Raw genomic sequence first — 12,956 nt, 5'->3', positions numbered from 1 at the left:
CACAACAACAAAGTGCCACCTCCGCTGCCTCGTGCAGACAGAAGAGAGAAAGTAGAGAAAAGAAAAAAAGAGGTAGAGGAAGACGCCCGCCGCAACAGCCCTCGTCCACCACCTAAGCGGTGGCGGGTGCAATGACGGCCTACAACAGAAAAATTGGTGGCCGGCTAGTCGCTGAGTGCCCGGTTTGGTGGCCACAAATGTTGCTAACAAACACCTTGGCATGCCTTATGCGCACCGCTCTGAGCACGCCAACATTCGACGTCAGCACTTCTCGCTGACATCATCGGAGTCGTGATTTTATTACGAAAACTATTTTTGATATACCAGTGCACATAATGGCGCCTATTGATTGGTATAGCGCAAAATTAAATATTGTGCGGATATCGATCTACACTGATCTCTACTTTCTTGATAAGAATAGGAGAGCTGTTTAGTTGAGGCCTTATTTCCTCTTTAAGTTAGTTGAGACATGTTTGCGATGAATCATTTTGCCCTTAATAACTTCACCGGCATTACTGAAATGTGTAGAGTTCACTTGCCAGTTGATGCACGATAGTCGAGCGATGCACAGCACATGCTGTAACACTGGCCTTTTGACGGCACCCATGATACACGCTGTTATTATTTATACTGGATTCTGGGGTTAGCCTAACCAGACGGCTTTATTTTTGCATCTTTAGGGGCAAATCGACTAACAAAATGACTATATTACTTAGTCGCCACCTGCCCGTGTTTTCGTGATTGTGTTCCTTCGTCTATTGTCCCGTTTTTTCGCGCAGTTTACAATTTTATCTGCAATGAACCAACTCGCCCGCAAAAATATTCTGCTGCCTCCCAATTCTTGGTTTGCCTCTGTGCATACGTGTCATTTGACAAGAGGACAGCACATCCTGCAATTTCTTTCGAAACCCCTTTATTATATGAAAAAAAAAAAAAAAAAAAACAAAAAAAAACCCGCAGTAGCCGTTGGGAAACAGTTTATTTAGAACGTGGTATCTGAGAAGAAAGGAAGGCAGCGAACAAAGGCAGGTGTGGGATATTAATATTCAATAGTAAGGAATAAAAGTCAGACGTGGGTAAGGAGCAGATGCTGTAAAATGCTTGCGACATGTCATCGATTAGGAGATGATGATGGATTGTGCTCTACACATAAGATGAACATTTGTTACTTATTAAGGGGAGTTGATGAACACTCACAAGCATTTCAAAGCTGAATTGATAATTAGCGAGGAGGAAATTGTTTTTGTATGTGGTAAGTGAGCCATCCCAACTTCAAAGCTGGAACCATGGCACACGGGGCATCGTTTGTAGGAACGCGTTGTCAGATTTGCGGACTACATACTGACTTGGTGTTTCGACGTCGTATACCTTGTCGTCGATCACGTCATAGGCACAAAAAATGCTACGACAAAGGCAACAAATACAAGCGTTAGTTGAGGCAGGTGTAAACATTTCCATCTGAATGTAATGCATATATATGCAGCCGGTGATAACTTACACGTCGTGAAGGTAAGGGAACGGCAGAACCCCATGCTGGCAATGCAGGGCGGTATGGTGCTGGTTAGTACAATGTTAGACCTAGGTGCAGCCCCTGATTGCCATCTCGTGCGATAAGCAAAGGGAAGACCTTAGCGCACTTTTGCAGCTAAGTACTGGAGTTCACATAGTTCTGCTTTAATTGGAGCCATTCGACTTTGCTTCAAAGCACTTCGTGAATCGTGACTATAATTGAAACCAGTGAGCGATACTGACGTCCTGCTGCGCGCTGACGTCATCGATTGAACGCTAAGAGCAGCAAATGTCGTTGATTGATGTTTATGCCATATGGCAAACTCTCAATTAGACAAATTTCTTCCTCGGGCACCTTTGTTTCTACCGTAGCTTGAAAATGTCTGCAATTTGGAAGCAATGAGCTAATTTCGATTCCTGAAATTTCCTGAAACTATTTAAAAATTCTCTTTTTGCATTGCTTTATCCATCAAAAAGGGGGAAAGTGCTGCAGTTAAATGTTACTGGAACCAATTCATTGTCGTATTGCTGTAGGCTGCCATAGTTATCAAGGTACTATCTTCGCCGCTTAATGCACAGCAACGGACCACAAGCAGGCTCTTCCGGAAGAGACAGAAGTTAATAAAGTCTGTTTCGGAACTAAACCGAAATGCGAAGGAAGAAAATGCATCGACGTTTACGGTATTTAAGACGCTTTTAGTAACCAGCACACCCAATGCTCGTTAAACACAATTTGTACATGAACTTTTCGAGCGATAGTCTCTATCTCAAAGGTGACGTTGGTAACATTGAGACACTACCCTCTATGTTGTCGTCTAAAAATGACACAAAATATTTGTAGTGTGCATTCTCTACAGCTATGTTAAATATTAAATTGTACGCTTAAGTGCCTATCATGGCAATAGGAGCACATCCGCAATAGCAGCTTTATCGTTACATCGAAGTTCACAAAACCTTAACATTTGGGACAGTCACTGAACTCTCACGTCTAAACAGAATATATGGAGGGGAGGGGGGGGGGGGGACGTCAACGACTGTCAGTGGACCTTTCGTGATAGACGCGCACAACATTTGCCTTTGCAGCCATGTTCATTAAGGACGTCCATATGACTCACTTATCGAAAACATCGACACGTCCTCATGTAGACTAGACACACTTTTGGTGTGGCGGGGATGTAGAGGTGCACGCACACTAAATAACAGAAACAAAAAGAAATAAATGCGCATTTCTTTACTTTGAGCGCATTCAGCAACTCACCTCTGCACTTCATCGCGCTGGCTTGCCAGCGCGAAATTGTGAGCCGGAATGTGGCAACCAAGAGGGAAAAACAAATCGGAAACGTTCAATGGTAGCACATCAATAACATTTGGGGCACAGAAATAACGTAATGCAGCAAACCGCCTTGCGTCGCTTAACAGTGCAGTGTATACAGTTTGACATATAGCTTTAGACGCGGTGAGGAGTTTCAATTCTGGATAAAAATTCTGTGCAACAAGGCCTTGCACACGTGTCCTCGATGCAACACAATGTCTTGTGAAAAGAACGAACGGAGAACGCCTCAGCTCCCAAACCGTCTCGTTTGTTCTGTTTGATGCGTTCACGGGAGACCACTGACGACAAACTTTGCGTGTCAGCATGTAGTTGCGGCGGACACTGATTAAGGCTTAGCGGGGACTAGGCTTCATCTCGACACTCGGAGAGCCTAGTGGTCTTTTCTCCGTTAATGGACTGTGAGATGCTGCAGCTTCTTCGCTGAAACTGCTTTGCAGGCCTGGGGCTGCCGGATGTCCGCTCAGTGATGTGTCGTCGGGAGATCCTATGGCAGGCGATGAATGCGTGGGTGGGGTGACCCCACTCAAAGGCTGAGCCTGTCGCGGCGAACCGAGCAATGTCTCAACATGAACCAGGGCTCTTCCAGCGGTTGACTGTAGTTGAGGTGCATCACTCGCAATGTCCGGAACCTGGACTGGGTTCTCCGTCGACGTGTGATGCGGATGATGATGTTCATTCCTCGTCGGTGGTTGTCCTGTTTCTGTGCTGCCAGTTCTCCGCTTTGGATACTTTATTAGCTTAGCTTCTAGGAAGAAGCCCGTGCCTGGTGACGGTGCCATGTACATTGGCGATTTCTTCCGTATAAATTGTGCCTGCGGTTCGGGAACGGGCACGCTGACAGTCGTCTGGCGCTCCGGTGCCGGCGAGGTCGACGCTATGCTTGTTCCAACGTGCTCCTCTGGAGCATGACCTGGTATCACGGTCGTATTTGAAAACTCATACTGGTCTGGATACGTTGTTCGCAGTACCTGCGGCTCCCCTGTCACCACGCTGGCGCCCGCGTCGACGGAACCGCTGTCGTGAGACTCAAGCTGTCCGGATGCGACCTCTGGCTGAACAAGCTCGCTGCCACTGAGATCAGCCGGCAGCGGATTGAAGTCCCGAGGGTCGACCTCCGTGGGTCCCGTGGAGCTCTCGTGTTCCCACTTCGTCGGCAATGTCTTTGGCGTTTTCTTGGCGCTAGCAACATGTCGCGTCTTGCCGACATTCTTGACAGGTGTCACTGGAGGTGACGTCGGGAACCAGATGGCGGTCCAGGGAGTGGTCCAGGGAGTCGAGCCTTGCCGTGGCCTCTTGTACCTCCAGCCTGGCCGTCGAGCAGCGGGCGGGCGTCCTGGAGGCCGCCGGCGGGCCTTGACCTTTCGCCTCTTGTGGATTACGCCGTGAGCAGTGGCGTAGGGCTGCAGGTGCGGCGGCAGTAACAGGGCCGTCGTGGGCGTCGGTTCCCGAACGTTCAGGTGCGCAAGTCCATTATGATATCGGTCAGCACCCTGCCCCCAATGGAGAGGAGCAGGGCTCGTTAATTGCTATCTCTTCTTGCCGTGTAGGAAGCCATGGAAGGCGGCGAACTTGCTGTGCTGGCAAGTGACCCTCCGACGCGGGCACGGGTAGCGGCTGACGCAGTTGGCGAACTCCAGGTCGCACTGGCACAGCTGCTGGCCGCAGTGGGCGTGCGGGCTCAGCGAAGACGGGTGCGCTGCATGCGAGGGGTGTCGAGAAAGCACACGTTGGGCACACCGCGGACTTTTAATTTACTAATGCGGGGAAACGTATTAATACCATAATGATAATAGAACAGCTGGGCCATTCGGCCTATATGCATCTTACTAAACAGCTCAAAAGGGCCAAACAGTAATAACGTCTTAGTATGAATACAAATCATTCGTATTACCCACTATTGGGTTTTATAATGCCCTATGTAGTTTTTATAGATACATCGCTGTCGAGGGAGAAAACGATAACGTTAAGAATAGGAAGGCGTAGCGCAGCGCAGTCCGAGTAAGCTAACAGAATAAAAAGATACATAACAAAATATAAGAGAACTATTGACAACGAAGATCACGCGGTTCTTCGGAGTTACGGCAGGAAATAAAGGACCGCGACGGGGATTCTGGCGCGAGACGCGTAGCTCTCTCACTAGACCATTGATATCATACCGCTGTCACTCGTGTATCGGAACGTCTAACATAAATGGCTTTACACGTGTGTGCGGTTGCGCTGATAACACTATATCGCCAGGAAAGAAGTCCCAGACGGAGAAATAATAGTGCTTAAGAAGGTGAAAAGATCAGGGCAATCGCTCGGGGCTAACAAATCTTAGATCAGCGCCTCCTCTGTAAAAATAAAAGAGGCGCTGCCTAGACAGGCCTAGACAGTAGTGCGCACGACCGCATTTTCATTAGCTAATGCGGCGTGGCGCTGTGCTGTTTCTTGTTACGCGGCTGGTGTAGTCCTCCAGTGGTTCAATTCTACGTTTCTTTGGCGACGACGTGTTTAGTTTTTATATATAGACTCGATGGAGAAAATTTGCGGTGCTAAGCTTTTTCAGAATTATTTAAGGACTTCATTTTTTTTTTTTTTGTCAGGTTGACTCTATCGTATATGACGCGGAATCTCTAGAACACATGCTGTAGCATACAGCCAGCATTTATAGATAAACGCCTCGGAGTAATATTGTTTCCTGCCTCTGCCGCGCTTGCGATCATTTTGTCCTCTTCGTGCTTATATGCAGATGTGACTAGATTACCACATCCTCGGGCACGCTTTAATATTTTCCTCTGTTCGTGTCCGTTTGAGCTGTTTAGCAGCGTACGTACGGTGTCCGTGCACAATTTTGAACAACCTACCTTGTCGCATATGTGTCCGGTACTTAAAGTCGTTTAATTACTATCGATAGTTGGTTTGAAAAACTGCCAAATGGTATAACTTTTAATGTTGCGGCTTCGCTACGTGGCAAGTCTCCCAGATGCCCTGTGATTTCTAAGCTCGAGCATGGGGAGGCATTACACCAGCGATGCGTGCTTCATATCACTGCGTCTGCTATCAGTATGTTCCTTGTATGACATTACAGCTGGCAAGCAAACAATATCCCAACCGTTGTGCACAATATGAAATTCTGACCTGAAGAATAGCAAAGAATGAATGGCAAAAAGAATCGTTTGAAAATACGAATATGGATCAGCAACAGAACACAACAAAGCACTTGATAGTAGTATTTTTTTGGGGCGAATGCTTCGATATAGTTGGCTGAGCTCCCCTCTGTCCAGATGTGCAAAGGAGAAAGGTGCATTGCATTTCCTCTACCGTGCTTGGCTTTTCGCAGATATTAGGGGATAACACTTTTGTCAGCCGTTTGGTTTTGTGCTGAATGTATACATGATTCAATTCAGGACATTTGAAGTGTTTTTGCTTTAAAATTTTCTGGCTTTTTTTTCTTTACATTTCAAACCGAGTAAGATTTCGTAAGGCCTCGTAAGGTTTCCACAGGCTTTTTTCATGCACTGGTTGAGGCAGTGCACATCGTACGGACTTGCTGAGGAATAAACGGGTTACCAAACGCATAAAGTAAGCACGTCAGAATTATATATTATGGCTTCGTGCCAGTGGGCATGATGTTTCATTTAGAGCTTCTTTCACTCTTCCCCTCTCTGTATTGACTTCGGACCAGTATTTAGTACTGAAAACTGTAGCGTTAATAACGACCACTCTTGATTGACTTTCGTTCTTTAACATTGTCTATTCTCGGATTAAGCGATTATTTTGTGGGCGCCTCAGCGTACGGCTGCGCGCTCGCTTCCGCGTAGTAGTCTTTCCGTGCTACTTAGGCCCCACCGCCGGTAAGCGAGGAGTGTGCCTGACCGCAGTGTGCCATGCCGGGCGTGAGGCAGTGCCAGTCATAGGGCAGCAGGTACAGGGACAGCTTGGAGCACGGGGACTGCGAGTAGCACCAGTCGTGCTCCAGGCAGCAGCTGCAAGGATAGAAATGCACACAACCAAGCATATTATGCATACAGCACAGATCTGGTGATTAAAAACAAAGAACAACAGCGCAAACAGCTCTTGAAAGATGCAGCAGGAGAAGGAAGAAGTATGGTACAAGTAGCATTTTAGTTAATGCACGTGATAATTACTTTTTGCCTTGGTAGCTCTATTCAATGTACGAACGATAAAAAATGCACTGCAATGAGCATTTTCATGCCCGAAAACAAGCTGCTGACAACTGCTGTTTATCAGCTTTTTTTTTTTTTTTTTTAATGTATGCGTACACGTCATAACTGTGAGGCATGACGCTCATCTGCTGTTGTGCATGCCTGGGCGTAGCAGCATTTTATTCGCTCAAGAGGATCCTGCCTCTTTTAATTGCTTGTTTAGGACAGATTAAGATGAGTGTCCCGGTTCGCAGATGGCCCGCGCTAGCAAGTGACGTCACGTCTCCGAGTGACCTTGAGCGTTCCACTTTTACTGGCCGTCTTGCGCCACGAAGTAGAGTTCCGCGCAGTCCATGCGCGATCCGGCCCGCTCTTCATGTCCTTGCGTTGCAGAGAATATAACAAAACAGCGAGCGATGTACAGTACGGTCCACTGTTAAAGGGAACATAAGACGACGTGGCTGCCGGGCTTTACCAAGCATCCACGAGCGAGTCGGCGATAAATGATCGTGCAAGGGGCATGTGCAGTGAGCATGGTCGGCTGCTCTTCCCGAGCATGCATATGGTGCCAGCCATTCTCGCCATTTGTCGGCGACAGCACGTTGCAAAGTGCTTAGGTCACGTGATCGCAAGTTCCCTTTAACAGTGGACCGTACTGTACACTGCACACAACGAAAAAATAAAGGGAACTTTTGTTTGCCTATTTGTAACATGAGAATAATGGACGCGTGTTTTAAATGTGTTGTAAGACTTTTTCTAAAAGTAGTAGTATAGTTAAAATAACGTGCATCGTAGCACATATCAAAATGAAACCAAATGACAGCAAATTCTTGTAATGCATACTTAATATACCAATTTTAGGTTCTAAACTGCAGCTTCATTTGCAATAAAATTCGAAGAACACTAGGGCAAGCATTTGTAATGTGCTTTAACATAAAACAAGAGGGGTTTAACGTGTCAAAATGTTCAGAATGAAATGGCAGTGTTTGATGATTCTAATAAAAAAATTTATAGCACTTAATTGATCAATTAATTAAAATAAAAAAAATAAAAAAGTTAGAAAAAGAGGGCTCGCAGGTTTCAAACTGCTCACAATGAAGAGACGGTGCTGATAAGGAAAATTTATAGCGTGCAATTGAACAATTAACTGTTTGAAATATTTGAAAAATGAAAATGAGCTAAAAGATGTCAAATTACTCAATGAAAAGCCAATGTTTGCGGAGGCTAAGTATCGATGCGAAAAAGCAAAAAATAGAAATAAAAATTAAAACGTGAAAAAGCATCGTTTATGTGCCTGTGAAACGCTATCGCGTCATTCCCTAACTTTTGTAATAATTTTAAGGGTAAAATATAAATCACTAAATACAAGATAGAAGAAGAAGCTGGTGTGATTTCATTTGTGTATCACAGCGAGTGCCTCATTTGCCCTGCATTTATCTGCTTAAAAATTGAGCGTGTGCGGTAGCAAAACTTGGAGTTTATGTCTACATTATGAAATAATAAATTGGTGAGAATGGATATATGTAACAAGCACGAATCATTTTCAGTGATAATAATTATGAGCCATGTATAAATGTAAAGCTTCAGCGAGAATGTCTTCGGTCATCTGGTCCTTGGGAGCAGGTGTAAGCATGAAATGCCCTCAATGCTATTGAAGGCATTCAATAGGCAGGATATATTTGATGCTCAATATATTGGTGATAATAGATGGGCACTTTAGTAGATGGCACCATATTTGCATTCAGTATACAGTAGACTCTTTTTAAGGCGAACATGAAGGAATAAAAAAAATTAGCTCGTATTGGAAGTTCATTTAAAGTTATACATAATCATGCTAGGTGTGTTCAAGCACATGTTGAATTAAAATAATGAATAAAAAAGCTTTTCAGAGAGGTAATAATTGTAAATAGAGCATTTATTGTGCTATGCATAAAGTGAGCTTAATATAGAGCATAAAACCAGCCGTGTTATCGTGCTTGAATATGGCGTAGCCCTAGCTTTTCTTTTTTTTTTTTTTTTTTTCACTGTATATCATCTCCCTCACTGTATCCCACAGCAGCTTGTTTTTGTTTTTCTTCTGATTCTTGCTTATCTTGCTCCATATACTTCGTACGTAGCCAGAAATGTTGGATTTTGTCTCTATTTGTAAACCTGCAGCATAGCTTTTACCCACTTCACGAGCAATTACATTATGAATAGTTTCGTTTGACGCAGGCTATGCTCACAACTGCGCCGTAATATGGCCACCTCTATACGCTGCGATAATGTTTGTTGGGATTAATTAAAGGTGTACATGGGCGAAAATTCTGGGCCCGCATCCGACCCGTGCCCTATGCTAGGACAGGAGGCCCGGCCCATCACGACACTGAAAGAGCGTGAGCCCAACAAGTCCTGTCCCTACGCTTAGATCTAAGGCCCGGGCCCATTCCGACCTGCTATAATCGCTGTTGAAGTGACGAAACCTGAAGAAATAACTTCGTTAATTGGTAACTTATTCAAGAGCTATAAATGTTGACCTTTCACGTTTAAGATGACAAAGTTGTGGTAGATATTGAGACATAGCGTATAAAGATATCATACCGACTATAAAAAACAACAAATATAAGATTTTCATTGTCGAAGGCTTGAGACATGTGCGGATCTCCAGTATTATGAATCTGGCAGCGCTGAAGTTTCTTTGACTGTTCAAACTGGTCCTTGGAAAGACTAGTACTATGTTATCAAGGAGAGTTCATGTACGTGATTCCTTTGCTTCCCCGAAAGTGCGCTAGTTCTAAATCTAAGCAAGGGGTTGATTCTATGGCCAAGCACCTGGTAACCTCCTCTATCTCATCGTGTATCCTACACTGTGTTTTCATGGCTCTATCAAGGAGCCTCCGCTGAATTGTCTTGGCCGAGAAAGAAGAGGCCACTCAAGCAAATGGTTGCTCTATGTGTTACGCACCGCTTCTGTCGAGTTTATATCAAGGGCAGCAGTAAGCCGCAGCAGAGACGCGTGAGAAGCGACAGTGGGACAGGAATTTAGGAACAGATATCTAAACACTGGTATTGTGGCCAAAACCAAAATAGAAAATCATAACCAGCACTGTGCGGTGACTGACGGCTAGCAAATATCCGTTCAAGTCGTGAAGGACAAGGGTTCGACCAACTTCGGCAGAAAACACGGACCACTCGAGCATGTAAGACGCCAGAGAACACTTCCTGTTCTACATTGGAGACAAATAGCGCACCGCGGCCATATTTGTGCTTTCGCAAAAGTTGCGTGCACTCGGGATTGAGAAGTCTGGCCCGTTCCACCCGACGCAAACATATATCTGGCTCCAGACCGAGACTTCCGAGCTGCTCGGTCCGCGAGCCTGGCCGGGTTCGGGATTTTGGTCTCTAGAGCCAGTGCACAGATCTAGGTGGAACGCCATTTTGAAAATACGGCCTCGGATCTCTTACGCCTCAAATCAAGTGAGCGGGCGCACTTTGCGCATACCCATTGTATGTCTGTAGGAGGCAGCGTGCGGCATGTGGCGAACGTGCGAAGCCAAGATGCGGCCATGTCAAATCGCCACCGGCACCACCCCGAAGGCACCCTGCCTTTTCTGCACCAGCAATAAAGCTGTCGTGGAAAATAAAATTATGTGACAGTATGACTGTAGAACAGCCTTTTTGCGGAAGTTGTGAAAACTAACAATATTCACGCGATCTCCTTTTGTCCTTTTTACAATATCAGTCCATGATAAAGAAACCCAGTTAATCTAAACTAATCCGTAGCCCCTCTCTATGGCGTCCCTCACAGCCTTGAGTTGCTCCGGGACGTTTTAAACCCCACATACCTGACCTAGTGCTTTTGTCTTGTAAATGTTGCTTCTCGGCAATGCTATAGTGCATAAGGTGAAGACAACACGTAAATCTCAATATAAGGTGCAACTTTCTTCTGAAGTTTTTGTATGCTGGTCTCAATTTTACCGTGCTTAGAAAGTGTGGTGTGACAAACTATTTTTTTTCTTGGTTTTTAGTAAAACGATTTGTAGTGTTGGTGAAGGAATTGAGTTACAACAAAAAACATTTAATACTCGCCGCAAATATATCCGCCGCATGATACTCGCACCGACCGTAGTTAACTAGTTACCGTAGTTACTGGTGAACGGCACTCTCGAGTCACATAGCTCTGGTGCCTATATTAATGCGTGAGCCTTACAACGCTGAGTTGAACGACAATCCGGCGGTGGCCGTCTGTCGGTGAACGGCCCCCAAGAAATAGGAAAACAAAATGCCATAGGCCTCGAGCTGGATTCGAACCCAGCACGTGGAAACTTGCATATGCGAAATGAAGTTTGATCGCACGGCCGTTATAGCCTGACTTTTTCCAAACGAACGTGCACGCGGTCATCGTTCGTCGTCAAAATTGTGACACAAAACGGAACGCTTTTCACGCTTGTGGTGCGTAATGCGACGACAGTTTTTGAACTCTGCCATGCCGTGATAAATATAATCATTTTATAATATTCTTCGCAATAGAAATTACCAGAATTTCGTCTTCATCATTAGCCCAGCCATTTATATATGACTTTGTTTTTCAAGAAGAACGAGTCACCTTGACAGCGAAAAGAGTGGAAGACACACAAGAACGAGCGTTCTTCTATCCCTGCCCAATATGCGCCGTTTTTGAAAGTCGCATAACAACTCGCTCAAACGTCGGCTAAATGTACTGTGCCATCACGCGCTGTACGGGCTAGGATTTCCATTGAGATGAGTGACTCAGAACAATGCGACCTCCTAAAAGAGTTAATTTCTGGGACAGTGCTCATGTCAGCTTCTAGCCCAATTGTAATATCGAGGAAACAAGTATACTCTAGTCCACCTGTCATGGTTATTGTTGAAATCCTCTCGAAAACAGGAGCTACACTGTCGAACCTGAGACTGCTGTCAACACCTTTAGATACCTGTTCACAGCCCACAGCAGCTGTTAAAATAACTGGCACAGATAAAGAAGGCAGGTGGTAGCATAATGGTGGTCTTCATAGTTCACCGGGTGCATGCTTTTCCGATACACCGATACCTGCACCCTTAGGAAAACGAGGTACAGCCGCACACAGACTTAACGCGCACGACGGAGAGCGTGTCTTGGACCGCCAGCGCCGCGAAGTCGGGTGCGAGATTATGGTCTCAGCACGTTTACGGCGGCTGATGATAGCTGGAGCGCAGCGCGCGTTCACTGCTTTTTTGATTGTGCCTGATAGGCGTGTAAGACAGCCAGCTCGATACTTAAGCTTTTCGGCGCGTTTGGCTCGCGGCTGCAGTCTCACACGCTTGAGCAACGCTTTACATTTTTCTTAGCTCGGATACCCGAAAGCGTGCGTCAATAGTCTCGTTCGAATGCTGCGGATATAACAAAAAAATGTTATGGCCAGAGTCGTGCGATTCCAAATGGAGTGCGCAGGAAGTTACACGTATTGTGTCGTAATTAAAGCAAAAAATAAGCAGCAAGGCAAAAGTGAGATATAGCAGCCTGTAAGGCTTGATAACAAATAAAACTGTCGCATGTAGCATGAAATTATCTCCCGTACTTCTCTCGAGGCGCGCGAGTATGTGGCAGCGTAGCGCACGCAATTTTGGATTCCGGAAGTAAGAAAACTGCAACGTTTTGCCCGGTCGTGCGAAGCCCTATGCGTGAGAAAAACACAGAGAAACGCCTACGTAATGAGCACGCTTTCAACGCTGGGATCGAGCACATTCGAAAAAGCAGTAAAATGGAGCTGTACATCAGATATCGTGAGCCGCCTTGAACGTACCGAGATCATTATCTCACACCCTATGAATATCGCATCGCGGTACGGCCGTCAGCCCAAGCCACGCTTTCCGTCTTTCTGTTAAGTTTGTGGGCGGTTGTACGTAGCTGATAGAGGTCACAGCGTTAATGGACTGTGGACTCCGTGGCAGGGCTCCCCTGTACGCATTTTAATTTTTTTTGGTGG

The 12,956-nt window shown here is 45.6% G+C and overlaps 1 protein-coding gene across 1 annotated transcript in view; it reads right to left on the bottom strand.

Annotated features, from left to right (window-relative positions):
* Nucleotides 1-4,368: 4,368 nt before the first annotated feature.
* Nucleotides 4,369-12,956, bottom strand: part of LOC146186414 (basic phospholipase A2 4) — a 9,857-nt gene continuing 1,269 nt past the window's right edge. The window contains exons 2-3 of the mRNA XM_084608043.1: nt 6,701-6,810; nt 4,369-4,538 (exon numbers count right to left, since the gene is read on the bottom strand). Of these exons, the coding sequence (XP_084464169.1) occupies nt 4,369-4,538; nt 6,701-6,810 (280 nt within the window). The remainder of the gene's footprint in view (nt 4,539-6,700; nt 6,811-12,956) is intronic.

This window comes from Amblyomma maculatum, chromosome 6 (genome assembly GCF_055883805.1).
Source record: "Amblyomma maculatum isolate TAMU_Amacu chromosome 6, ASM5588380v1, whole genome shotgun sequence".
Lineage (NCBI taxonomy): Eukaryota > Metazoa > Arthropoda > Arachnida > Ixodida > Ixodidae > Amblyomma > Amblyomma maculatum.
Note: the sequence above shows the minus strand (reverse complement) of the source record. Positions and strands in the feature narration are given on the sequence as shown.